This window comes from Triturus cristatus, chromosome 2_1 (genome assembly GCF_964204655.1).
Source record: "Triturus cristatus chromosome 2_1, aTriCri1.1, whole genome shotgun sequence".
In the NCBI taxonomy this organism is placed as follows: domain Eukaryota; kingdom Metazoa; phylum Chordata; class Amphibia; order Caudata; family Salamandridae; genus Triturus; species Triturus cristatus.
In genome coordinates this window covers 376,397,821-376,422,709 of record NC_140581.1, presented here as the reverse complement: position 1 = coordinate 376,422,709, position 24,889 = coordinate 376,397,821, and the positions used below count along the sequence as shown (strand labels likewise).

The 24,889-nt window shown below is 47.3% G+C and overlaps 1 protein-coding gene across 9 annotated transcripts in view; it reads left to right on the top strand.

The window, feature by feature from the left end:
* The window catches only part of MIER3 (MIER family member 3), a 242,296-nt gene that overhangs the window by 192,699 nt on the left and 24,708 nt on the right, over positions 1-24,889 (top strand). For all 9 annotated transcript variants that reach the window (XM_085631370.1, XM_085631374.1, XM_085631376.1 and 6 more), the window contains one exon: positions 19,307-19,452. In XM_085631370.1, the coding sequence (XP_085487496.1) occupies positions 19,307-19,452 (146 nt within the window). The remainder of the gene's footprint in view (positions 1-19,306; positions 19,453-24,889) is intronic.

The window sequence follows — 24,889 nt, the reverse complement described above, 5'->3', positions numbered from 1 at the left end:
AGCTTATAAACCGAGCGGCACTGTTTCATGGCGTCACCATGCACACCGACACACCTGAGGAAGATTTTCTCCTCAACACCTTTGAGCAGTCGCAAAAGACAGTTCACATTCTACCCATGATTAAGGGAGTGATAAAGCACGCCAATGATGTTTTTAAAGACCCTGTTAGGGCCAGGGTTCTCAACCCCCGGATCGAAAAAAAATACAGACCGGCGCCACAAGATCCTGCGTACATCAAGGCGCAACTCCCCTTAGACTCACTAGTCGTATCAAATGCCAGAAAACGGGCGAACTCCCAAACAACCGGAGACACGCCACCCCCAGACAAAGAGTCTAAACTCTTGGAGGCTTCCGGCAAAAGGGTTGCCGCACAAGCTGCTAACCACTAGCGTACTGCCAATACACAAGCCCTATTGGCTCGCTATGATAGGGCTCATTATGATCAACTAGAGGACCTTTTGCAACACCTGCCTGATCAATACAAATCACAGGCCAATGACCTCATCCAAGAGGGCAAACTAATATCAAATGCCTCAATCAAATGTGCATTAGACGCAGCGGACACCGCCTCTAGGGCAGTCAACACAAGCGTATTGCTTAGACGCCACGCATGGCTACGCATTTCCGGCTTTAAGCCGGAAGTACAAACCACCATTCTTGCTCAACCCTTTAATCAGGAGCAACTATTCGGACCCGCAGTAGACACTGCCTTAGAAAAAATGAAGAAAGATAATGAGACTGCCAAATCCATGGGAGCATTGCAGTCTACTCAACCCAGAGGCTCCTTTCATCGCTCCTTTTATAGAGGAGCTTCCAAAAATGTGGGAACAGACAACTCTTCCACCTTCAAAACATCAGGTCAAACATCCCCTAACAGAGGATATTTTAGAGGAGGTTATCGGGGAAACAATACTAAAGGCCGAGGACGGGGCAACAACAACAACACCCGCACCTCTCCAGCCACTAAACAGTGACTTGCCACCACTCCCCCCAGACCATTCCACTCCGGTCGGTGGAAGACTTCAACAGTTCCTACCTGTCTGGAATTCCATCACAACAGACAGGTGGGTAAGACAAATTATCCCCCCCCCCCCCCCCCCCCCAAACATACCACCCAAGCACCGTCCCATGACGTCTCACCACCTCACGCTCCTCAAACAAGAAATTCAGTCTTTGCTTCAAAAACACGCAATAGAACCCGTTCCACTACAACATCAGGGCACAGGAGTATATTCCCTATACTTCCTCATTCCCAAAAAGGACAAGACCTTAAGACCCATACTGAACCTCAGACTATTAAACCAGTACATACAATCGGATCATTTCCACATGATCACTCTCCAACAGGTCCTTCCATTACTTCAACAAGGCGACTTCCTTGCGACATTAGACCTAAAGGACGCATATTTTCACATCCCTATGCATCCCGCTCACAGTAAGTATCTACGATTCGTGGTAGACGGTCAGCACTTTCAGTTTACAGCTCTCCCATTCGGAGTAAAAACCGCACCCAGGGTATTCAAATGCTTAGCAGTTGTGGCAGCATATCTCAGAAGACAACAAATCCATGTCTTCCCCTATCTGGACGATTGGCTCATAAAAGCCAATACTCTAGACAAATGTGTTCTCCACACTCGCCGCACTATTCAAACCCTACACAGCCTGGGATTTACCATCAACTATCCAAAATCTCAACTACGACCCTCCCACGTACATCAATACCTGGGAGCCACCATAGACACATCCAAGGCCACAGCTTATCCCAGCACAGCCAGGATAGCCAACATACAAAATCTCATCAAAAAATTTCAAACACAACACTCTCTCCCAGCGAGAGTGTTCATGCAACTCTTAGGCATGATGGCGTCCTGCATCTCCATAGTACCCCACGCACGCCTTCAAATGTGTCCCTTACAGGAATGTCTAGAACAACAGTGGAACTAGGCCCACGGACAACTTACCGATCTGATGTTGGTGGACAGCCGCTCACTTCGTTCGCTGAAGTGGTGGAACACCATCAACCTGTCCAAAGGGCGGCCGTTTTTAGAGCCTCTTCCACAAGTTGTGCTGACCACCGACGCATCTCTCACAGGGTGGGGAGCCCACCTCCTTCAACACACCACTCAGGGCAGGTGGACCACTCAACAAAAACAGCTCCACATCAATCACCTAGAACTTCTAGCGGTGTTCCTAGCACTGAAATCCTTCCAACTGCATCTAAAAAACAAAACTGTCCTCATCCGCACAGACAACATGACCACAATGTATTACATACAGAAGCAAGGGGGGACACATTCTCTACAACTGTCCCAACTTGCACAACAAATCTGGAGATGGGCAATTCCCCAAAACATCTACCTGCTAGCAGAACACCTCCCAGGGGTTCAGAACGAGGTGGCTGACATCTTAAGTCGCCACACACAGCAAATACACTAATGGGAATTACACCCCAAAGTCCTACTCCCATTCTTCCAAAAGTGGGGACAACCAGACATAGACCTGTTCGCCACACAAGAAAACGCAAAATGCCCAACCTTCGCCGCCAGGTTCCCACGGTCAAAGGGCACTGCAATATGGATGAACTGGTCAGGCAGATTTGCGTACGCTTTTCCGCCTCTCCCACTCATTCCATTTGTGGTACGCAAACTGAAACAACAGTCGCTAACACTCATCCTAGTCGCTCCCACTTGGGCACGTCAACCCTGGTTCACCACACTTCTGGAACTATCGCTAGTTCCACATCAAAAACTGCGTCTCTCCCCGGATCTATTAACCCAGAACCATGGAGAAATCAGACACCCAGATCCTCAAACACTGAACTTGGCAATCTGGCTCCTGAAGTCTTAGAGTTCGGGTACCTCAACCTTCCTCCAGACTGTATGAATATCATTAAAGAAGCCAGAAGACCTACTACTAGGGCATGCTATGCTGCAAAATGGAAAATATTTGCCATTTACTGCACTAACAATGACATACAACCACTGGATGCTTCCATCCAAAACATCATTTGCTATTTACTACACTTGCAAAGATGCAATTTAGCGTATTCCTCTATACGTCTACATCTAGCAGCATTAGCAGCCTATTTGCAAAATAGACAACACCTGTCCCTCTTTAAGGTACCAGCCATTAAAGCATTTATGGAGGGTCTTAAAAGAATTATTCCTCCAAGGTTACCACCTTCCCCAGTGTGGAACCTTAATATTGTTCTAACAAGGCTCATGGGTCCCCCATTTGAACCAATGCACAAATGCGAACTGCAGTTCCTAACATTGAAAGTGGCTTTCCTCGTCGCAATCACATCCCTGCGAAGAGTAAGTGAAATACAAGCCTTAACTCTCGAAGAACCCTTCCTACAACTACATCGTAACAAAGTGGTTCTTAGGACAAATACAAAATTCCTCCCTAAAGTCATCTCCCCTTTCCATCTAAACCAGTCAGTCGAACTGCCAGTCTTCTTCCCTAATCCAGACTCAGTAGCTGAGAGGGCACTTCATACCTTAGATGTTAAAAGAGCCTTGCTTTATTACATCGACAGAACCAAACCTTTTCGAAAAACCAAGCAACTGTTTGTTGCTTTCGCTCCACCACATAAAGGCAACCCTATTTCCACATCGGGTATCGCCAGGTGGATAGTTAAATGTATCCAGATATGTTACCAAAAAGCTAAACGTACTCTTACAGTCCCCCCTAGGGCGCACTCCACGCGTAAAATAGGGGCTTCTATGGCATTCTTAGGGAACATCCCCTTAGAAGACATTTGCAAAGCAGCCACATGGTCTACTACACACACCTTCACTAAGCATTACTGTGTTGATGTGCAATCCAAACAACAAGCTTCAGTAGGCCAAGCTGTCCTAAAAACTCTATTCCAAACTGCTGCAATGGATACAGGTGACCACCGCTAGGGGAGACACTGCTATATAGTCTATCCTTAGTGTGTGATCTGCAGCTCGTATGCCTCGAACGGAATATGCTACTTACCAGTATGCATCTGTTCTTGGCATGTAGAGCTGCAGAGCCACACACGCCCACCTGCCTCCCCGGGACCTGTATCTGTTCCAGCATTGTCTTAATTAGACACTACACATGGACATCCTTTCTCTTTACTTCTTATACACTCCATTTCCCATCATGGCGAAAAACAATCTGAGGATGGAGTGGATGCCCATGCGCACTGTTGTCCAGAGGAGGAGTCACCTATCTCGTGACCAAATACTTCTTCCGAAGACAACAACAACCTGCAATCATCCGAGCCCAACACCAGATGGCTATCTTATCCTTAGTGTGTTGCTCTGCAGCTCTACATGCCAAGAACAGATGCATACTGGTAAGTAGCATATTCCTTTCTTCATAGGGTAACATTGACTGGTTTCTTCTGAAATTTCTTCTAAGTGTGGAGTTTCTAATACTTAAAATATTCACCAAAAATCAGCCGAATAACGAAAATACTCACTTGCTATTAGGAGAGGTCCCAGTGCTGGATCTTGGTGCCCAGCACTGACCCTGAAAAATATTCACAACCGTACTTACCAGTAACCCAATAAATTTTCTTCCATAGGAAAGAAATCATTGACTGTTTTTCTGTGAAATTTCTTCTAAGTGTCGATTTTTGCAAACTTCAAATATTTGTTAAAAATCGTACCAACTGTGAGAACGTAATTACTTACCTGTTTTAGATAGAGGTCCCAGTACTGAGTCTAGGCACCCAGTACTGGATTACAAAAGTAACTGGAACATACTATACCTGCAACTTGAATTTTCTTCCATAGGGAATCATTGACTGTTTTCTATGAAATTTCTTCTGTCAACTTTTAAAATAGCAAAATATTGCCTAAAAATCATAACCGTAACTAAGTCGACTTTTATCACTTGTTTCTAATAACTGTCCCAGGACTGAATCTAGGATCCAGTCCTGGAGTTAGAAAAGTAATCCTGAAAGTAATCTACTGCAAATAACTTAAAACTTCCATTGAACTCAATGTATTATTTTGTGTGAAATTGTGTTGCCTATTGCAACAACCTGTAACTTTCTACAAAAGCCAATTGCATACTGCAAAAGTATTTACCTAAAGCATCTCATTCTGAGAAAGTATATTTTAATACCTATTGTTGGTTCTAAAATAAAACAAACATATATTTTGATATAAACCATTGGCCTAGAGTTCAGTTATTGAGTGTGTGAGATAATTTGCTGACTGAGTGTGTACAACAAATGCTTTACACTGTCCTCTAATACTGCTTTACTGCTCGACCAAGCTACCACTTTAGAGAGTAAGGTTATATCTAACTTTAGCCTCTCTCAAACCTCTGGGGACTGTGGACTCTGTACACACCGTACCTATTTGGGAACAGTATATACAGAGCCACTTTCTCACAGATGCATCTTATTAAGCCAGTGGCGTCAGGAGATATCATTTCAGCTTTACTTTTTTGTATTATTGTATTTATTCTCGGTTTTCTCCCTTCATTCTCCCTATGCAGCCACTTGATCATTGATGTTCTGAGGCTTGCTATTTGAAGATTACAGAGAAAGTTTTCTTTGGGCATTTAGTACCTACTGATGTGTATTTCCTTTTGAGAGGCTCATGAATGAAAAGATAATTTTTTTTTTACCAAAAAGAAGTCAGCCTGGATCTTTGCTCATCCTCATGGATGTGAAATGGACTGAGTATGGCGTTTTCTCCCACAATAAGTCAATTATTGCTTCAATTAGGTACATTGTGCCCATCATTGTGGAAGATGCTCATGTTAGAGGCTTGGACCATGATGTACAAGATGTCCTGTATATCCATGCATTTCAGATCACTTCTCCATTGAAACAAATCTTAACTTTTGGGTAGAGGGGGGGCGCTAGGTGGCGCACGACCAATATAGCCGCACCCCTGTGAGGCTCCTGCCCAGCCGAACAGGATCATACACTTTACCCCCATCCTGAGACGAAGAAACTCACAAACTGAGGCGCCATCAGTTAGCGGAATCGTTGCTGCGTCCAGTGGCACTGTGTTTGCCTGCTGTGGGGGTGGTAATCTGGTGGAAGCCCGGTGGAGTGCTGGACGGTCCTCCGCGCTGTGGACCGGAATCGAGTGACTGGCATCCGGCATTGGCGGACTCGGGGCCGCGGTGGGGTAGCCGCTACCTCGCCGCGCGAATACCTGCAGAGAATCGGAGGCGCGACACGACTGGCTGCCCTGAAGAGAACTGACAGCGGCCGCGAGGGTGTGCCGGAGATCCCGTTCGGGGATAGATAGCATGGGCGGCGCTGTGCACTGGAGCAAGGCGGCCCTGGCGGCCTGTCACTGCGGCGGCCAACTGACACTGCGCTGGGAGTGAAGGGGCCGGGAGTGTGCCTTGTCGGGGGAGCGGAGCGTGCCTCCCCCGCTGCGGCCTGTCGGGCCTGCGTTGTGTGCCTACCCTCCGTGGCGCCCGGAAGACGACAATATTGCAGACTCTTCGGGGGCAAGGTCAGTGGCAGCCATTTTAGGCTCTGGACGCCTGCAGACTGGAGCAGTAGCCGCTGTTCTGGTGGACTGATCTACCACTCCTGGGAGTGCGGAGGGGCCCACGGATACTGACCAGCAGTGCACCCAGTAGGGGACTTCCGAAGGGTAAGGTGGCATCGCTCGCGTGAGGGCTGACGGAGCGCCTGGCCGGCCATTTTGTGGTGCTGCAATACTCTGGGCCTCAGCTTGACAGCAGAGCGGCGATAGTGTCGGTCAGACGGAAGGGGAGAAGTCGTGTGAGTGGAGACTCTCCTGGGGCCGCTGGTGGTTCCCCGCTGCGCGGCTGTGTCCTGGAAGGCGCTGGTGCGGACGCTGCGAGTGGAGGTGTAATACATTACTCGGCGATATTGGCAATTTGTGGCTCGCCTATTGCCGCTCATCGCACATGTGAGGAGAACAATCGCTTTGCGCAGAGGCAGTCATTTGCGGGCCTAGTCTTGTAGGGATTGTTGGGTTGAAGCGCCCCCTTTGGACATCTCAGCTGTGGTGCTACCTGGCCTGGACTATTGTAAGTTGGGGCGCACGGACACAAAACAGTCCAAGCTGCCCTTTGAGGCGCGTAGGACGTCACGGTCAGCTTCGCAAGAGAGTACTGGGTCGGGCGCCGGAGGAGGACTGGAAGGCCCTCCTGCTGGGCATGAAGCACAGTCATGCATCTATTGGCGCCAAGATTGATACAATGAACAAACGCATAGACACTGTGGTGCATAAGCTTGACCAACATGAGGAGCGGATAAAGGAAGCTGAGACCAGGGTCTCCAAACTGGAGGATGGGGCAGCGTCCAGCCGGGGTCACATGGCGCAAATGCACAAACTTTTGAAGATAATTGCGGACAAGAACGAGGATTTGGGGGCCCGCTCCCGAAGGAACAACGTCCGAATCCTTGGCCTGGCGGAATCCGCGAATGTTGGCCGAATGGAGGATTTCGTTGAGCGGCTGGTGGTGGAATTATTTGGAAGAGAATCCTTTTCGGCGCACCTAACGGTGGAAAGAGCGCACAGATCATTGGGGGCTCGCCCGCCTCCGGGGACGCCGCCACGGCCGGTGATAGCCCATTTTTTGAATTATCGGGACAGGGACCCGGTCCTCCGGCTGGCCCGGGAGAAAAAACAAGTTAACTACGAGAATGCAGTACTGGCGTTCTACCCCGACTTCACCCAAGCAGTTCAAGACGCCAGGCGTAAATTCACCGCAGACAAAACGAAGCTCCAGGCGCAGGATATTTCGTACGCTATGCTATACCCGGCACGATTAAGGATAACACACAAAGGCAAACAACATTTTTTCCAGAATCCGCAACAGGTGGAGGAGTACCTGAAGCGCAGCCGGCGGGCGTCATCCAGTGGTCTGAGGGCTCAAGGGCGCTCTGGGTCAAACTCCTCGCTGTCGGACCTGGACTAGGCCCTCCCCAGGGCCCGGGTTCCACTTGGGACTCTCCTGGACAATACGATGTGACTGATGGGCCTGTAATTGGTGATGTATTATTTTTTCCTTGTTTCTTTTGGTCTCCAGCATGACATCCTGCTCGGCACCTCCCTGCCGCCCCACGATAACTGCTCGCTACACGGTGGAGCAGTAGGTGGATGAAAGTAAGGAGGGAGGTCGTGGGCCTGAGCGTTCCCTATGTGGGCATCCCCCGGATTTTTGAAATTGTGGAACAGTCAATGTGGGAAATTGGCATGTGTTGGGGTGGGGGGGATTCTGTACAAGGCATGTTGGGGTTGCCGGTGTGGGAGTTGGTGGGGGGAATTTTGGGTATCAGTTGCTTGTTTACCTACAGTAAGGTCCTTTTGAATATGGCGATAGACACAGGTTATTATAGAATACATCTTGGCAGACACCACACAAGAGTTCAATAGACTGAAGATTGCAACATGGAACGTGCGAGGCTTGAATAACCCCAGAAAGAAAAGGCAGGTGCTTGGGTACTTGGATCGGCATCATTTCAATATAGCTATGTTACAGGAGACTCATCTTGGCCCCGGTGGCACGCCGCTGTTTGCCTCGCGTTGGTCTGCACACCGCTGCTTTGCGTGTTACTCCAGCTATTCCCCGTGGAGTGGCTATCCTAGTTAGACGAGGGGTGCCCTTTTCCCCTGGTGGCGTGGAGGTGGATAGTGGTGGAAGGTTCTGCCTGCTCTGGGGGACGCTATACTATCACGAGGTGCTGTTTGCTAATTATTATGGTCCCAATATTGATGACCCTCACACTCTGATTAGGCTATGGAATAAAATTCAGGAGATAGGCATCACATATGTCATCTGGGGCGGGGACTTTAACACGGCGCTGCAGCCGGGGCTAGATAGGTCCCGAGCCAATCCAACGCATTTCACACTTACGCACAAGATTTTGAGTTATATTGTAGGGGATGGCCGGTTACTGTAGACGCATGCACCCTGTGCAGCAGGAGGGTACCCACTTTTCGGCGGTTCACTCCTCTTGGGCTAGACTAGATTATTTGTTCCTGTTGGTCGGGATGGCACATTGGCTGCGGGATGTGACCCACTTGGCACGGACGTTTTCTGATCACTCACCAGTGTTAGTGACACTACAGGTTCCTTTGCAACATTCCCCATATAATAGCTGGCGACTTAACCCTTTATATCTGCAAGACACTGTGTTTAAAACGGAATTAGAACAGGATATACAAGACTTCTTTGAGCGCAATATCAAGTCTGTCTCTAGTGTGACCGTTGTATGGGAGGCGTACAAGGTGACGGTAAGGGGATGGTGCTTGGCTAAGGGTGGGGGCATTCTTAAGGAGCTGCGCAGGGACCTCTCCAGATTGGAGGCTGAGTTGAAAGCACTGGAACAAGAAGCTGGTGGTGATTCGGAGGGGGGTGAGATCAGAGCCACCATTCGTACCAAGCTGACTGAATTTGGCGTATTGGCGGATTAGGAGCTTAAATTCAGGGGGAAGTCGCAAGTGGCCCGGCGTTACGGGGAGGGTGATAGGCCGGGGAAAGCTCTGGTTACGGCAGTACGTCCCCACCGGTTCTCCAACTATATCACAGAGATGCAAGATGGTCAGGGTCAGATACATCGGAACCTCCCGGACCAGTTGACCACCTTCCGGGAATTTTATAAGACGCTGTATACTTCTCAGCGTGGTGCCCCACTCCAACTGCATGAGTATCTAGAGGATACTGCCCTGGCCTGGCTGGGGGAAAATCAACAAAAATTCCTGAACTTGGAGTTGGAACTCGATGAAATCACAGAGGCTATTATGCAGATGAAGTCTGGTAAGGCGCCTGGGTCCGATGGGTTGCCGATAGAATTTTACAAAACCTACGCTCACATACTTGCTCCCATCCTGAAGGACGTCTTCTATACGGCACTGGAGGAGGGTAGTCTACCTAGGACTATGCGTGAGGCATTAATAACTTCGTTTCTGAAGGCGGGAAAGCACCCCCATCTCTTATGATTCCTACCGTCCCCTGTCGCTGCTAAATTGTGATACTAAAATACTGGCTAAAGTGTTGCCGACTAGGCTGGGCCTGCTGATGCAGCGGCTGGTTCTCCCTGATCAGGTGGGATTCATCCCGAGCCGAGCAACATCGCACAACTTGCGGACGCTAGCCGCAGTGCTGCAGGATCTTAACCCTGCTAGTTCGGCGGTGGCTGTTTTCCTCGACGCCACTAAGGCGTTTGAGTCCCTGGAATGGGACTACTTGCTGGGTGTGTTGGAACATATGGGAATGCCGTACACTTTATTAAACTGGATTAAATTGCTTTACGGTAGACCGGTGGCGTCAGTCCTTTTAAATGGGGCTAAGTCTTTACCCTTTGATATTTCCAGAGGCACGCGTCAGGGATGCCCATTATCCCCCATATTATTTGCCCTTGCCATTGAACCCTTAGCGGCGACGCTTCGACAACACCATAATGACAAAGCACTGATATATCCTTCCAGGCAACTGCTCATTTCTTTATATGCAGATATATGACGCTATATGTAAATCGGCCCCAAGTCCATCTCAACCGTATACTGCGGGAAATAACCAAATTCACAGTCCTATCGGGTGTACAAATCAATTGGTCGAAATCAGCAGTTTTCCCCTTAACTGATGCAACGACTCCATTCCCTATGGATTATCCCCCAAGGTGGGAGTCGGAAGACCTGAAATATTTGGGTATTCATATTTCCAGAGATAGGGAGGCATTAATGAGGCTCAATTATGGGACAGCTATGGATAAGATTACTGACATTACCAAATGGCTGCGGCTCCCCCTGTCTATGGCCGGGAGGATATCATTGATCAAGATGGTATTGCTGCCGAAATTATTATATTTGTTTGTTAATATCCCATATCACCCAGGGCGATTTTTCTTTAGTACACTAAAATCACAGCTCACGCGACTCATCTGGGGTGGGAAGCAGGCGCGCCTTAACATGGCCACGCTTATGCTACCATACCACCAGGGGTGTTTGAGGTTCCTGATTTTGAATTTTATTATTATTGTGCACAAGCGCACTTTGCCGCTTATTGATTCCACCCACCGCCTTTTATGCCTCACTTGGCGGTCGAAGATGGCTATATGGCTCCTACACCCCTGTCGGGCTACCTCTTCGTAGCAGGGAGGGAACAGACGCGGGATCCATCTACGGTGGACTGCACTATACGAGCTTGGCAGCGGGTGGCCCGCAGATTGGGATCCTCTGTAATGTATTCGCCCAAAGTGGTATTGGCACGGAACCCTGCGCTTCCAGTGACGGAGGAGGGGGTTTGTCGAAGGATGCTTGATAGCCTGCGGTATTATACTTGGGGAGACTTATATCTGGCAGGGCAGTTCCACACGAGGGATCAGTTTTTTGGTGAGCATGTGCCGACCGTACTCCGTCAAACCATTAAAGCGGCAACCCCCGACTTCCCCGCGGAGCCGGCTTTATTTGCTCCTCTGCACTCGCTTATACAGACGTCACTCTCACCACTCCCCCCCCCCCCCCCCCCCGTCATGCAATATCGCCATTATATAAACACCTGCAGGATGCGGCGCAGTCCGCTCCCAGCCGTGCCCGGGGAGAATGGGATGCAGACTTGGCTATTCCATTGATGGATGAACAGTGGGAATTTAGCTGCAGGCAGACAATGGCAGGTTGCGCCTTATCCACTTCAAGTTTTTGCACCGGTTATACTACACCCCTGCTAAATTGCATAGATTTGGGCTCCGAGATAGTGATAGGTGCGTACGCTGCGGGATGGCAGGGGCAGACTTTGTACATTTGAGAGTTGACATTCGCGGGTCTTTCCAGTATGATAGGGGCTCAGTTGCAGCCATGCCCCATGGTTGCTCTTTTAGGACTGATTCAGACTATTAATACTAAGTATAAGAAATTCTTAGCCATGGGACTGTTACTAGCCAGGAGACAAGTGGCGAGCAGGTGGGGTAGGGGGGGGGCCCCCAAGTTTAAGGACTGGGTTACTTCAATGGTTACATGGCAGGAGCAGCTGCATGGTTATGCGGACCTTCTTCCTATGAGATCGCGTCCGCGGGACATATGGGGTCCCTTAACTGCATATTTGTCGGCACAGGAGGAGAGGACTGCGGAAGGGAATGCCGACGCAACGTTGGGGGCGGGAGGCGAGAGGGGGATTGAGGCCTGTGCTTGAAAGGTGTAGATAGGTGCCCGGGAAGGAGTCCGCCCTAAATGCCCGGATGTGCCGGCCGAATTGGGGGTAGGATCGGCTAACATCTGGTTCCTGACATGAGAGGATGTCCTACAAAGCAGAGCGTAGGGAGCTCACCTGCCGGGGTGGAGGGAGGTTTCGCTGTTGCTTTATAAATGACATATTGGGGATTGATGTTGGACTGTGTTAAAGGACAATGAAGTGAACAGTACTCGATTGGACTTTCTGCTATGATTCTTGTAGCTGTATCGTCAATCTGTAGGGGCGGGGGGGAGGGATGGTTAATTCATCGCTGTTGGGGTATGGTGAAGGGGGGGGGGGGGGTCTGTATATTGCCACAGTCTATATTAAGAAGTGATGCATTTTCCGATGTATCGTGCAATATCTCAATAAAGATTTTTGCAAATTAAAAAAAAAAAAAACTTTTGGGTAGAGCATGGAAGGTTTACCACCCTCTTTTCTTTGGAGTAAATTTCTTGTTATATAGGAGAAGCAACACCACAGACAAGCATCGCATGTGTGTGGTCGTGGCCAGAACCCCTTTTGTCAGCTGAATTCTCCAGCATTAAATCTTTCATAGATTCACATGCTTCCCTGTTGTCATGGTGGGAGTCTCAGGGTAATAGAAAATATAGCAGTATAAAAGAAAAACTCCATGAAAAACCAATACAAATGCATCATACTTTGGTAACCCATCACCATTATTATATGGTTCAAATGTTAGCCAATGAAACGCCAGCCCTGAGATCACATTTCCCAGCAGAGCCACCATACTTCAGATTTCTAACCGCACGTCGTGTGAGAAAGAGTCTCACTGAGCTCTGCTCAGTTTTTCTCTGTGGTGAACTTTTGACCTGGCTTTCATTTCAGTATTTCTCTGGAATAGAGGTATTTTGAATTTCATTTGGCAAAATGTCTGATGGCTCTAAGAAGAGGCTTTTCAGACCATGTAGATCTTGTGGGAAGGCCAGACTCTTCTCTGAAGACCCCCACAATGATTGCTTATATTGCTTACATCCTAAACATATCCCTAAGGAGTGTAAGCATTGCAGGACTTTCTCTGCCAAATATCTTAAGTATAGAGAGGCATGTTTGCTTCTATGGTTTCAGAAAAAGAAATCAAAATCTGAATTTGGTTTTGAGGAGGAAGAGGCTCGTTCCACCCCAAAAAGAAAATTAAAGCCTTCTGTTTCTAAAACCGACTCTAAAAAACTGTTGGTCAGTAAGTCAAAGGACAAGGGACTGGAGCTACAACCTCCTGAAGGTGTTCCTAAGAAGGTTTCTTCGTCAGTGCCTCACACTCCTCACAAGAAGTCTACAGAGAAAAAGACTGTCGACGACAACTCCGTCGATGAGTGATGGTATTGTCGACGGTTACGCCAATGAAGACGTTGTCAACGACGGCAACTCTGACGACGACAGCTTCGTCGATGGCAGTCACAATGACGACCTAGTCGACGATGGCATTCAAGTCACCAATTTTGCAAAGATCGTTGATGACTGTTTCAATAAAGAGGTTTCCACTGTCGACGGGCTCGTCGACGGAAAGAAAAAAGATCTTTGGTTATGCCTGATGCATCATCAGAATTGACATCTTGGAGCAAAGTCTCACCTCTTCCTCCATCCCATCTACTGGAAATGCAGGAATCAGAGGAGGAAGGTTCTTTTGGTGCGGCGTACAGTCCCTCTCAACTAAAAATAAAAAGTCTAGACACAGATGAGGAGGAATATCATGACGAATCCACATTTTTACAGGAGGAATTCTCTTTTAGAGACCATCCTCTTTCAGGTTCACGAAGATATTAATCTTTTCAAGACACTTATGACTCTAAGGAGCAGGATACCCCTCCAATAGCCAGAGCAGAGTCGATGTCAGTGGCACTTTCATTGGTCACGGATCTGAGGCACATGATAAAGGACCATCATAGGCGCTTTCCAGAAGCGAATGCCCCTTTGTCTGACACCCCAAGCAAGATGCAAAGCGCACCCACTGCTGAGAAGACAGCACCACCGCAAGCCTAGCAGAAAACGCGCCCTCCAACAGTAATAGCCATCAGAGGTGACTATATTGAGAGCGATGTAGAAGAACAACCAGAAGAAGGGGAGTTGACACAGGATGAGCCTGTGGGCGATAAATGGGATCAATATATTGCTCAGTCATCTCCTTCACCAGCAAAATCTCAGCCTGAGGACATCGGAGGATTCCACGAGCTAATGGAGAGAGCCTCAAAAAGGTTTGATCTTCCTCTTCCGGTGAAACAGGCAGACTGTTTCTTATGACTTCAAAGATTCCGCGAGAATGTCGATCCGGACCATCCCTATAGTGAGCTATATATAGGAGGAAGGCTTAAGAATTCTGAAAAGTCCAGCTTCTATTTTGGCATCAGTCCCGAGAATAGAAAAGAAATAGAAAGCTCCAGAATCGTCTCCGGCATGTCTGACAGGTCACCTCAGACCGGAATCGGTGGTCATGCAAGCAGTGCAGAGGCGCTGTAGGAACCCGGCAGCTTCATGTTTTGCTCCGCCAGACAAAGAAGGTAGAAAGCTAGATGGCGCACGTAAACGTTTTGCTGTGATGGCGGCCGCGTCCATCAAAGCCTCAAATGCGTTGGCCATAGTTAGCAGGTATGACAGACAAATGTGGTCTGATTTAGCGCCTATATTATCTCATCTTCCTGAGGATAAGACGGAAGAGGCCATGCAAATTTTTCAGAAGGAGCCTGGGCAGCCTCTGAAATGATAGACATAGCCATGGACATCTCTGCAGTGCCTTTTAGACAGATGGCAGGGGATGTCGCACTTCGCAGACAGGGCTGGCTTAAGGCTACCTCGTTCCAGCTGGAAATTCAAACCAAGATTATCGATATGCCGTTCGATGGGGAAAATCTCTTTCGGCAAGCATGTGGATGATGCAGCAATATAAGCAATCATTGTGGGGGTCTTCAGAGAAGAGTCTGGCCTTCCCACAAGATATACATGGTCTGAAAAGCCTCTTCTTAGAGCCTTCAGACATTTTGCCAAATGAAGTTCACAATACCTCTGTTCCAGAGAAATACTGAAATGAAAGCCAGGTCATAAGTTCACCACAGAGAGAAAAACTGAGCAGAGCTCAGGGATACTCTTTCTCACACGACGTGCGGTTAGAAATCTGAGGTATGGTGGCTCTGCTGGGAAATGTGATCTCAGGGCTGGCGTTTCATTGGCTAACATTTGGACCATATAATAATGGTGATGGGCTACTAAAGTATGATGCATTTGTATTGGTTTTTCATGGAGCTTTTCTTTTATACGGCTATATTTTCTATTACCGTGAGACTCCCACCATGACAACAGGGAAGCATGTGAATCCATGAAAGATTTAATGCTGGAGAATTCAGCTGACAAAAGGGGCTCTGGCCACGACCACACACATGCGATGCTAGTCTGTGGTGTTGCTTCTCCTATACAACAAGAAATTTACTGCAAAGAAAAGAGGGTGATAAACCTTCCATGCTCTACCCAAAAGTTAAGATTTGTTTCAATGGAGAAGTGATCTGAAATGCATGGATATACAGGACGTCTTGTACATCATGTTCCAAGCCTCTAACGAGAGCATCTTCCACAATGATGAGCACAATGTACCTAATTGAAGCAATAATTAACTGTTATTGTGGGAAAAAACGTCATACTCAGTCCATTTGATGTCCATGAGGATAAGCAAGATCCAGGCTGACTTCTTTTTGGTAAAAGAAAATTATCTTTTCATTCATGAGCCTCTCAAAAGGAAATGCACATCACTAGGTATTAAATGCCCAAAGAGAACTTTCTCTGTCATCTTCAAATAGCATAGATTCACATGCAGCCCGCCCACCTCCCCGTTTGTTAGGTAGACCGCTTTTACCTCATGATACTATCCTTGGCTCACACTGGTGCTGGAAATCTGAGGTATGGTGACTCTGCTGGGGATTGTGATCTCAGGGCTGGCGTCTCATTGGCTAACTTTTGGACCATATAATAATGGTGATGGGTTGCAAAAGAATGATGCATTTGGATTGGTTTTTCATGGAGTTTTTCTTTCATACTGCTATATTTTCTATTACCGTGAGACTCCCACCATGACGACGGGGAAGATTCAAGCATGAGAATCTATGAAAGATATCAATACTGGAGAACCAAAGTGTACAGATAAGTAACTTGTTTTTCATCCTGCATCTTCCTGACCTGCTTTGTACTCGTACCTTTGCATAGCTGTGGAAAATAAACATAAAAGTGAGGTACTGTGGTCAGCAGGTTAAGGGGGGTCTTCGCACTCTGTCTTTGGGCTTTTGAGTGGGGCCAGCTGTCTTGATATGGAACACATTGAACAGTCTTTCTAGGCTTTACTGGTTTGAAGATACCATGATTTACACCCCACCAGTCCCACAACCAATTTCAACTGCAATCAGTAGTTTGACGTGTAGGCCTCTAAAATTAAGTACTACCAGTGGGAATGACTGAGTGCAGATGAAACTACAATATCTCCCACCTCTCTGAAAGCTAAGAGTGATGGGAACAAAATCTGAATGATGCCCTGCCAGGACTTCAGTGACCAGACCCCAGGCCACAATTCACTTGAACAAACCACTGAACTGCATCACCTTTCTTGGGTGGTAGCCTTACTATTTGGGTGATAGGATTTTGGAGTATGGGACCTAATTGTTATTAGAGCTGTCAAGCCTTGTATCCAAAGCCTTTCAAACGGAGAGGCAGACATAGCTTGGTAAATTTGCTACACTGGAACTCCGTAATAAAAGATCCAACAAGTCACAAAGATATCGGAGTGAGCCTCGGTGCAGCTGTATATATACTATTCCATAGAGGGTATTTGTAAGACCATGTATCATCTTAGCTCTGTATGACAGAATTTATTGATCCTTGGCCTTCAGAGTTGCTAGTAACCCATGGTGTTATTTAAATGCCATATTTTCTACTGCTTGTCTAACATATATGTGAATAAAGGCTCTGTTCCTCTTTGAAGTTGTCACTGGCTGAACATTATGTTTGAATGTTATTATGTCATTCTGAGTCAGTTTCTAGTCCCTACTACCTCAAAGAGTAAACTTTGACTTCAGTACCCGAGGAGAGAGAAGTGCATAAAGGAAGTAACTGCCTACCCCAAAAAATGTTTCACAGCACTTAACACACCTGAGATCTGTAAATTCATTCAAATAAAGAAACTGAATAACCAGGCAGTGAAAGGGCTGACCAAAGGCAGTGAAAGTGCCTGACCAAGGTGACTGTTAAGTCAAGTGCAGGATGTAGCATTAAAGCTCTGACTTTTTGATTCTGTGGTCAATAACTTCACCTCTAGAAACTATTTTTTTTCCGGATGAGATGGTGGAAGATTACTGGGCTGCACACGTTTTGGTTACTAGTGTTCAAGGGGCTCAATAGTGGTTCTGTCCGATTGGATAGCTATGTTATTCCTTTTACGCATGTGGTTCTCACGGTGACAAGTGTGAACAATGAAGGCTTAGTCCAGGAGTTCGACAGGGTTAGAGGCACTGAAACTCAATAGCATTCAATAACATCAATGTCTAGTCAGTTATTTACTCTAGAAAAGAGAGAACGCTGAACAGGTGAGCAAAACAGAACTATTAAACTAAGTCACACAAAAAACAGAAGATGCTTGTATCATCTCTCGACTTGCAGCCTCAAATGTTTATAGCTCCTTACCATTCATTCTATCCCCAATATCTGTTGCTTGGTTTGGTGCAACAAGGCTCTCTGGAAGCATTTGGGTCTCTGTTTGTTAGACAGGGCTAAACTCCTTCCATCAGACTTGAAAATTTGGTAAAAGATAGTTGTGTGGACTGGGCACAAATCTGTTCTTTTGATGACCTCTTTGGTACTAGAAGTCGATGGAGCTGTATTTCCCAAATAATGCCCAAAATAAAAAGGGAAAATCTAAAATGGTAGGCCCCAAACATTCACCACCCAGATAACTAGAATCCCTTCCACAAAAAGTGTTTAACAAGCATCTTATGTCTTCTCATGGGTGTTGTCCTTATGACCCAGTGGCTAGTCACTAGTGCCTGGGAAGGGGCACAGTCTAGTCACTGGAGGTAAGGAGCCTATTGAGGAATCAACTGGTTTCCGTGCTTTTTTGGGAAAGAATTAAAATATTGGATACGTTTCCACTATATTCTCCCATAGGTGACTGAAATTTTGTTGTAATCTCTTATAAAATAACTTGTACACCGATGAGAGTTTTGTGGCCCTTGGGGAAGATCAGATCAACATGTCGCCCACTGGTAAATTGGCAGGATCTTAACATTTTAGAGAAGAGCTATTAGTTATTTTAACCAACTGAATAACTACGTTATTAAGTCTCAAGTTAGGAGCAATAGAGTTCCGGAAGGTATGCCCCAAAACAGCGTCTGCCCTCCATAATGGTAGGAAGGTAGTTTGGGATTTGTAGAAAAAGCAATCCTGTGAACTTTAATGATAATGGCCACAGAGAGGTTTGGCCATGGAAGGTTTCAAAGTTTAGAACTGTGTGCATAATTGCATAGTTTAGGACCACGTATGTCAAGATTGTCATTTAAGTCTCCAGTTATGGGAAGTTACGGAAGCCAACCTTTCCCCAGTGAATCCAGTAAAATGTAATGTGCCATAGGATTAAAACGCACAACTTACTTTGTTACTACATATGTTGAGTTGAGGGAACTGTACCCAACGTCTGTCATAAAATGGTATATTTGACAAAGTTCAGAGGTTAAACAAAACCAAAATGAGAGAGAAACGTAATGTAGCCTTGATACAAGGTTGAAAGGGCAGAATAGCACCACTTCATTAAATCATGTCCTGGCCGTTGTTACACACAACATTGAGCTAGGTAAACACAGAGCAGACAGGAAAGCCGAACAGGGTTGCATGTCTTTTCTTGCCATTTTACCATTTATGCTCCTATAGTTAGATGTGTTCTATGAATTTATATTTAATCTTCATCTTACTGAAAGGGGTTAGATTTAGGTTCAACACACATACTGACTGTCCGTCAGGTTATCATTTCTTACACTGCATAAATTCAGTGTACAGTAAGTTCTGCTGTGCAGAAATGAGATGTGCAACATGTCTAAAGGTATTTGCATACATGTACCTCCTCTTATGGGGTGACTCTGTGGATAAGTTTACTTTTTGTTCTTTCTAGGGATTACATGGATCGTTTAGTAGATGAAGCGGAAGCTCTTGGAGTAGCAGAACATTCATCAGCCTTAAATCCCAACAGCAGAACTGAAAACATTCCTGACCCACAACTCAGCATACTGAGTTCTATAACTACAAATGAATTGACAGGTATTTATTACTGAATTAAGAGTTCAAATCTAATCCATTAGAATGGTTTCCCATAATTGCTGTGAGCCCAGTTGATTGGTGTTGCTTATTAAGTAATCTCTTTAGCCATGATGATTCTTCTTTGCCACATATGTCTGGTGGGAATTGTTTTGCAGCATCTGCCACAGTAGATCACATTCGAGGCACACTCCTCTCATCAAGTGTTGGGCGCCAACATTGCAAGTTGTTTTTCTTTGAAGGATAGGTTTTGGTTTCAAGGTTACTCCTGATCACTGTCCAAAACCTACAAGGACAAAAGTTCCTCTGAGTTTGGACATTCTTTTTTGGAGCTCCAGGACAGTCCTGCTCAAAAGCCAATTGTTAGACTCCAAGCACCAGAATCCTATTACAAGATACAAAGTCACTTTGACAGTTGACTTCTTCAGAGGCGACTTCACTTGCAGGCCTTTAGAAATAAGACCGCCATCAGTTACAGGAGGAAACATCGATCAGAGTACTATAATATTAGCTTGAGCTGCCATGAGCCTGTGACTGAGACCGGTGTAGAAGATATCGAGAGGAAATACTGCAACAGAGAGCAGAGGCCTGAGAGATCAGAGTCCAAAATATGTTTTTTTCAAAGGACTCCGACTTTGGAGAGGAACCATACCAAAGCCCCCAGTGTAACCTACATCTAGGACACAGACTGCACTTAAACTGCCCTTCCCATCAGAGGATCTTTGTTTGGACCTTATCAGGTGTCTTTACTTCAGGGCAAGCATCAGCATCAATAGATTTGTGGTTCTATTCCTGAGACCATGCCAAAAAGACCTCATCAGTAGGCACTAACCACTCTCCCTGAAACCGCTCTACCGCAAAAACAAATACCTGCTCCAGAAAGGTCTCCACACCAGCCTACTAAGCCTTCATGCCAAGAGACTCCTTCTCCGCATGAAAATCCAGAGACACACTTTGGAACAGAGGTCAAAGCCAAACTTGGCCTTGACACCTAGCGATCTTGCACAGGGACAGGAACAGCCAAAGAAGCTGGATGTCAGGCCAAGATATCTTAAAAGCCATCATGTAAACTTACTTCCACGCCTCCCACAGCAGGTTCCAGCCATACTAACACAACCAGAAAATGGAAAGCTTACATTTAAAAAGGCCATATCTGGGAAGCATACATCAATACCTATCTCAAAAAGCATACACCTAGATTTCTCTTCCAGGGGATCCTCATCAATGGTCATAAGCTCTGAATATTCCCGTCCATGTGCGGGGACCCTGGAAATAATAATATACATATCAAATTCTCATACCAATGCAGCCCCCATCTAGGAGGCTAAACAATGCAATAATAAATAACTGCTTTTGCAAACACATAATGAATGTATAAACCACAGGAGGGCAAGTACCACTTGAACTCTTTGAGTAAAACTCACGAAATCTGCAAAAGAGCAAACATTGTTAGCCTACAGGCTGCATTGTAAACCAGTTGCATAGAAAATGAAAGCACTTGCACACAAAAACTGGCACCGTGCCTTTAAGGCAGCCATTACCCCCAGCTTCCCATCATGCCTCAGGGGTGACAGGTCAGTTCTTTCAGGCTCCTTCAGTCAGGACCATGGATTCACAGCTCTTCCTTTTTTGACTTTTCTGTCAAAACTTTCCTACTATTTTGTGGGTTTTTTCTACTTCACGCGACGTCTTTTGACTTTAGAGTGAGGGGTAAACCTTTTTGGTGTGCCAGAAAAGGTTATTTTCTGTCAGAAATGCCTTTCTTATTTGATCCTTGCCCTTCCTCTGGCAAAAAGCAGGCTAGATCAGACACACACTCTGTGTGTATACTCTGCCTCCCTGATTCTCACTCTTCTGCCACCTGTCATCACTGCAAGAAGTTGTCGAGAAGTACCATCAAGGACAGGGAGAGAATTCGTCTGTATGGCCTCTCTGAAAGAGGTAGTTCTCCAGCGAGCAAAAGAGAAAGAGAACACAGTGGACGTCGAGAAGCAAGGTCCCGATCTGTTCTCCTTCAGCGTCAGGATCGGCGTCGAAGTTACTGGCCCTCCGTTCTCGTCAACCAGGCGACGCTCAACGTCGAGGAGCAAATCTCAGTCAACGTTGGCTAGACCTTTGACGTTGAGGCAGATCACTCCGTTGTCGCCATGTAGAAGGCGATCGACGCCGAGGCACAAGTCTCTATGAGAAAGTGCCATCTTTCTTGCATGGTATGCCCCCACTTTTTGCTGAATTGCTAAATGTACTTTGACTGAGTGTGCCCTGGGCTCCTGCCAATCAGGTGCCCAGGGCCTATGTTCCTTCCCTAAAAACTATGCTGAAACCTAAAACCCAAATTGGAAAACCCTGGCCACATGTCAGCCCCTGGTAAATGGTACACTAGGTACCCCAGGGCCTTGTGACCAGGGAAGCCCCCAATGGCTGCAGCACTTATTGTGCCAACCTTAGAGGCCCTGTACCCTGACACAAACACACTGCACTTGCAGGCTGAGTGTCTGGGTATAGAACAAAACAGAGAGTCGACATGGCACACATCCTTGTGTGCCATGCCCACAACACACACTGCCCTGGCATACATCAGCCACCCCTCTAGCTGGGTGCCCTATGCCAGTGGTGTGGGTACAGGAGCATGAGCCCTGTGTGTAGGAAAGTGGCTCTGTATATACTGTTCCCAAATAGGTATAGTGTGTACAGAGTCCACAGCCCCCAGAGGTTTGGCAGAGGCTAAAGTTAAATATAACCTTACTCTCTAAAATGGTAGCTTGGTCGAGCAGTAAGGCAGTATCAGATGACAGTGTAAAGCATTTTTTGTTCACAGTCAGCAAATGGTCTCACACACTCAAGAACTGAACTCTAGGCCAATGATTTGTATATAAAATATATGGTTGTTTTATTTTAGAACCAACAATAGGTATCAAAATATACTTTCTCAGAATGAGATGCTTTAGTTAAATACTTTGTTAGAGGTAATTGACTTGGAATGCAATAGTTAGTTTGTTGCAGTAGGTAACACAATTTCAAACACAATAATACATTGAGCTCAATGGGAATTTTAAGTTCTATGCAATTGATTACTTTCAGGATTACTTTTCTAACTCCAGGACCAGATCCTAGATTCAGTCCTGGGACAGTTCTTGGAAACAAGTGAGAAAATACGTTTTAGTTCTCGTTACTTTTGTAATCCAATGCTGGGCTCCTAGGCTCAGTACTGGGACATCTATCTAAAACGGGTAAATAATTAAGTTTTCACAGTTGGTACGATTTTTAAAGAATATTTGTAGTTTGCAAAAATCGACACTTAGAAGACATTTCACAGAAAAACAGTCAATGGTTTCCTATGGGAGAAAATTGAGTTAGTGGTAAGTACGGTTGGGAGTACTTTTCAGGGTCAGTGATGGGCACCAGGATCCAGCACTGGGATCTCTCCTAATAGCAGGTGAGTATTTCCATTTTCGTTACTCGGTTGATTTTCGGTGAATATTTTAAAGTTTAGAAACTCTACACTTAGAAGAAATTTCAAGAGAAACCAGTCAATGTTACCCTATGGAAGAAAAGTGAGTTATTGGCTTTTGGGTAAGCACTCGACTGGCAGAGTTAAGGTTCTGGGCATAGACTCGAGGGTCTCCCATGGTCAGGTAAGTACAGTTGTTACACCCTCAGCGGCACAGGGGCAGCCGGGTGCAAAGTGAGTTAGGCCCAATGTTATCCTATGGGAGGCAGGGGGCCCTAGGTTGGTGGCTGCTGGCTAGCAGCCCACGCGGCTGTGGGAGCTGGGCTCCTGGTCACTTGCTCAGGGCAAATGGGGAAGTAGGTAGGAGTAGAAGTTGCACTGCCAGGGCCACTCGGGCGGCTGGGTGCAGGGTGCTTTTGAGCCTTCGGGCGCTCAATGGATTGCAATGGAAAAGCTCAAGGATGAACAAAGGCTTCAAGCTCGGGGACAAAGATTTTTCAGGTGTGCCTACCACTTCGAGAGGTAAGTTGGGTAGTTGGAGGATAGGTAGGTACCCAGGAGTCAGGCACAGGGGGCCGCAGGGCGCCAGGTGCAGGGGTTCCTTTTGGTGTCGGGAAATCTTACCCTCTGTTGATCACGGTTGGGGGGGTCCCTGGTTCTGAGGCTGCAGGCGTCAGGAGCATCGAGGTGAGTCCTTGGGTGCCGGATTCGGGGTCACAATCACCGGGGGGACGTCCTCGGGGTCTTTGTCCACTCCAGCACAGGCCAGGCTTGGTGGGTGCAGAGTGTGCAGGGTTTGCGGTTCCGGGCTGATGCCAGGGGTTAGATACTTGCTTTGAGCAGAGCCTCTGCTCGTGTGAGTCCCAGATACTCAGAATCGCAAGGTAGCGAGGTCCTCCGGGGTTTGTGAGGTTGCTGGTTACAGGAGGTGCCAGGATTAAGCAGGAGCAGGTTCGAGGGTCGACAGGTCGGTAGGGCTGGGGATAAAGCAGTTGGTGTCTTCCTCTTCTTAGCAACTGCACAGCAGGTCTTCTTTCTTCCTGATCTTCTTTGCTGTTTTGGAATCTGGAATCTGAGGAAGGAAGGTTCAGGGTGCCTCTAAAAACTAAATTTAGGGGCGTTACAGGTAGGTAAAGGGCAGGGACCACTGGGTCCCTGTCCTGGGGTGGGTTGATCCCCCTATCCTGCCACTCTCCTGTGGGAGGGGACAAGAGCCTGTCCCTGGTTGGCCGGGTCCCCCCATCCTCAAGATGGCGGGGGACTCTAGGTTGTGCTTCACCTTGCCTCCCCCACCTTAGGGATGGAGTTGGCAGAGGTGGGCACACCTCTCTTCCTCACTTGTTTTTCCCGCTGGTTCTCCTGCCCAAAGTGGGGGGTAGAACCAGTGGGGATCAGTTGCTGAAAGCAGCAAATGGTCTGGAGAGGCTCACAAAGGCTTTGAAGCTTCTCCTTCGTGAACCCTGCCCATCCTGGGGGAGGAGGCTTGGCACCTCGTCCCAGGATGTGCATCGTTTCAGGCCCCCGAGAGCAGCAGTGGTCCCAGGGCTGTCCTCGTGGCCTCCGCTTCTTGTAGGCTCTCCGCCGGACTCAGAGATGTGGTATCCTTAGGGCGTGGCCCAGTTGGGTCCCCCCTCCACATGGATTCGTTAGGGCGCGATTCACCGGGGTCCCCCTCTACGACCCACAGCGCTTCCGCCGCGCCGCATAGCCCCGCTGGGCTCCCTGTGACGCTGCAGGTGGTTGCAGGTGCTCATAGCCCTGCTCTGAGCACACCCCAAGCTCCTGGTCAGGCTCACCTCCTCGGCTCTGCCTCTGCTCCTTTCCCCGGAGTCGGAGCCTAGCATAGATCAGGTGGAGTCTGCTCCGGCGTCTGCTCCTTCCTCAGAATCTGGCGCCGAGTCGACGCCGGACGCAGACGAGTCGGCGTCTAATGACGCGGGGTTGGCACTCACGCGCGTCGCTTCAGCGCAGAATTATGGACTCTTCTCC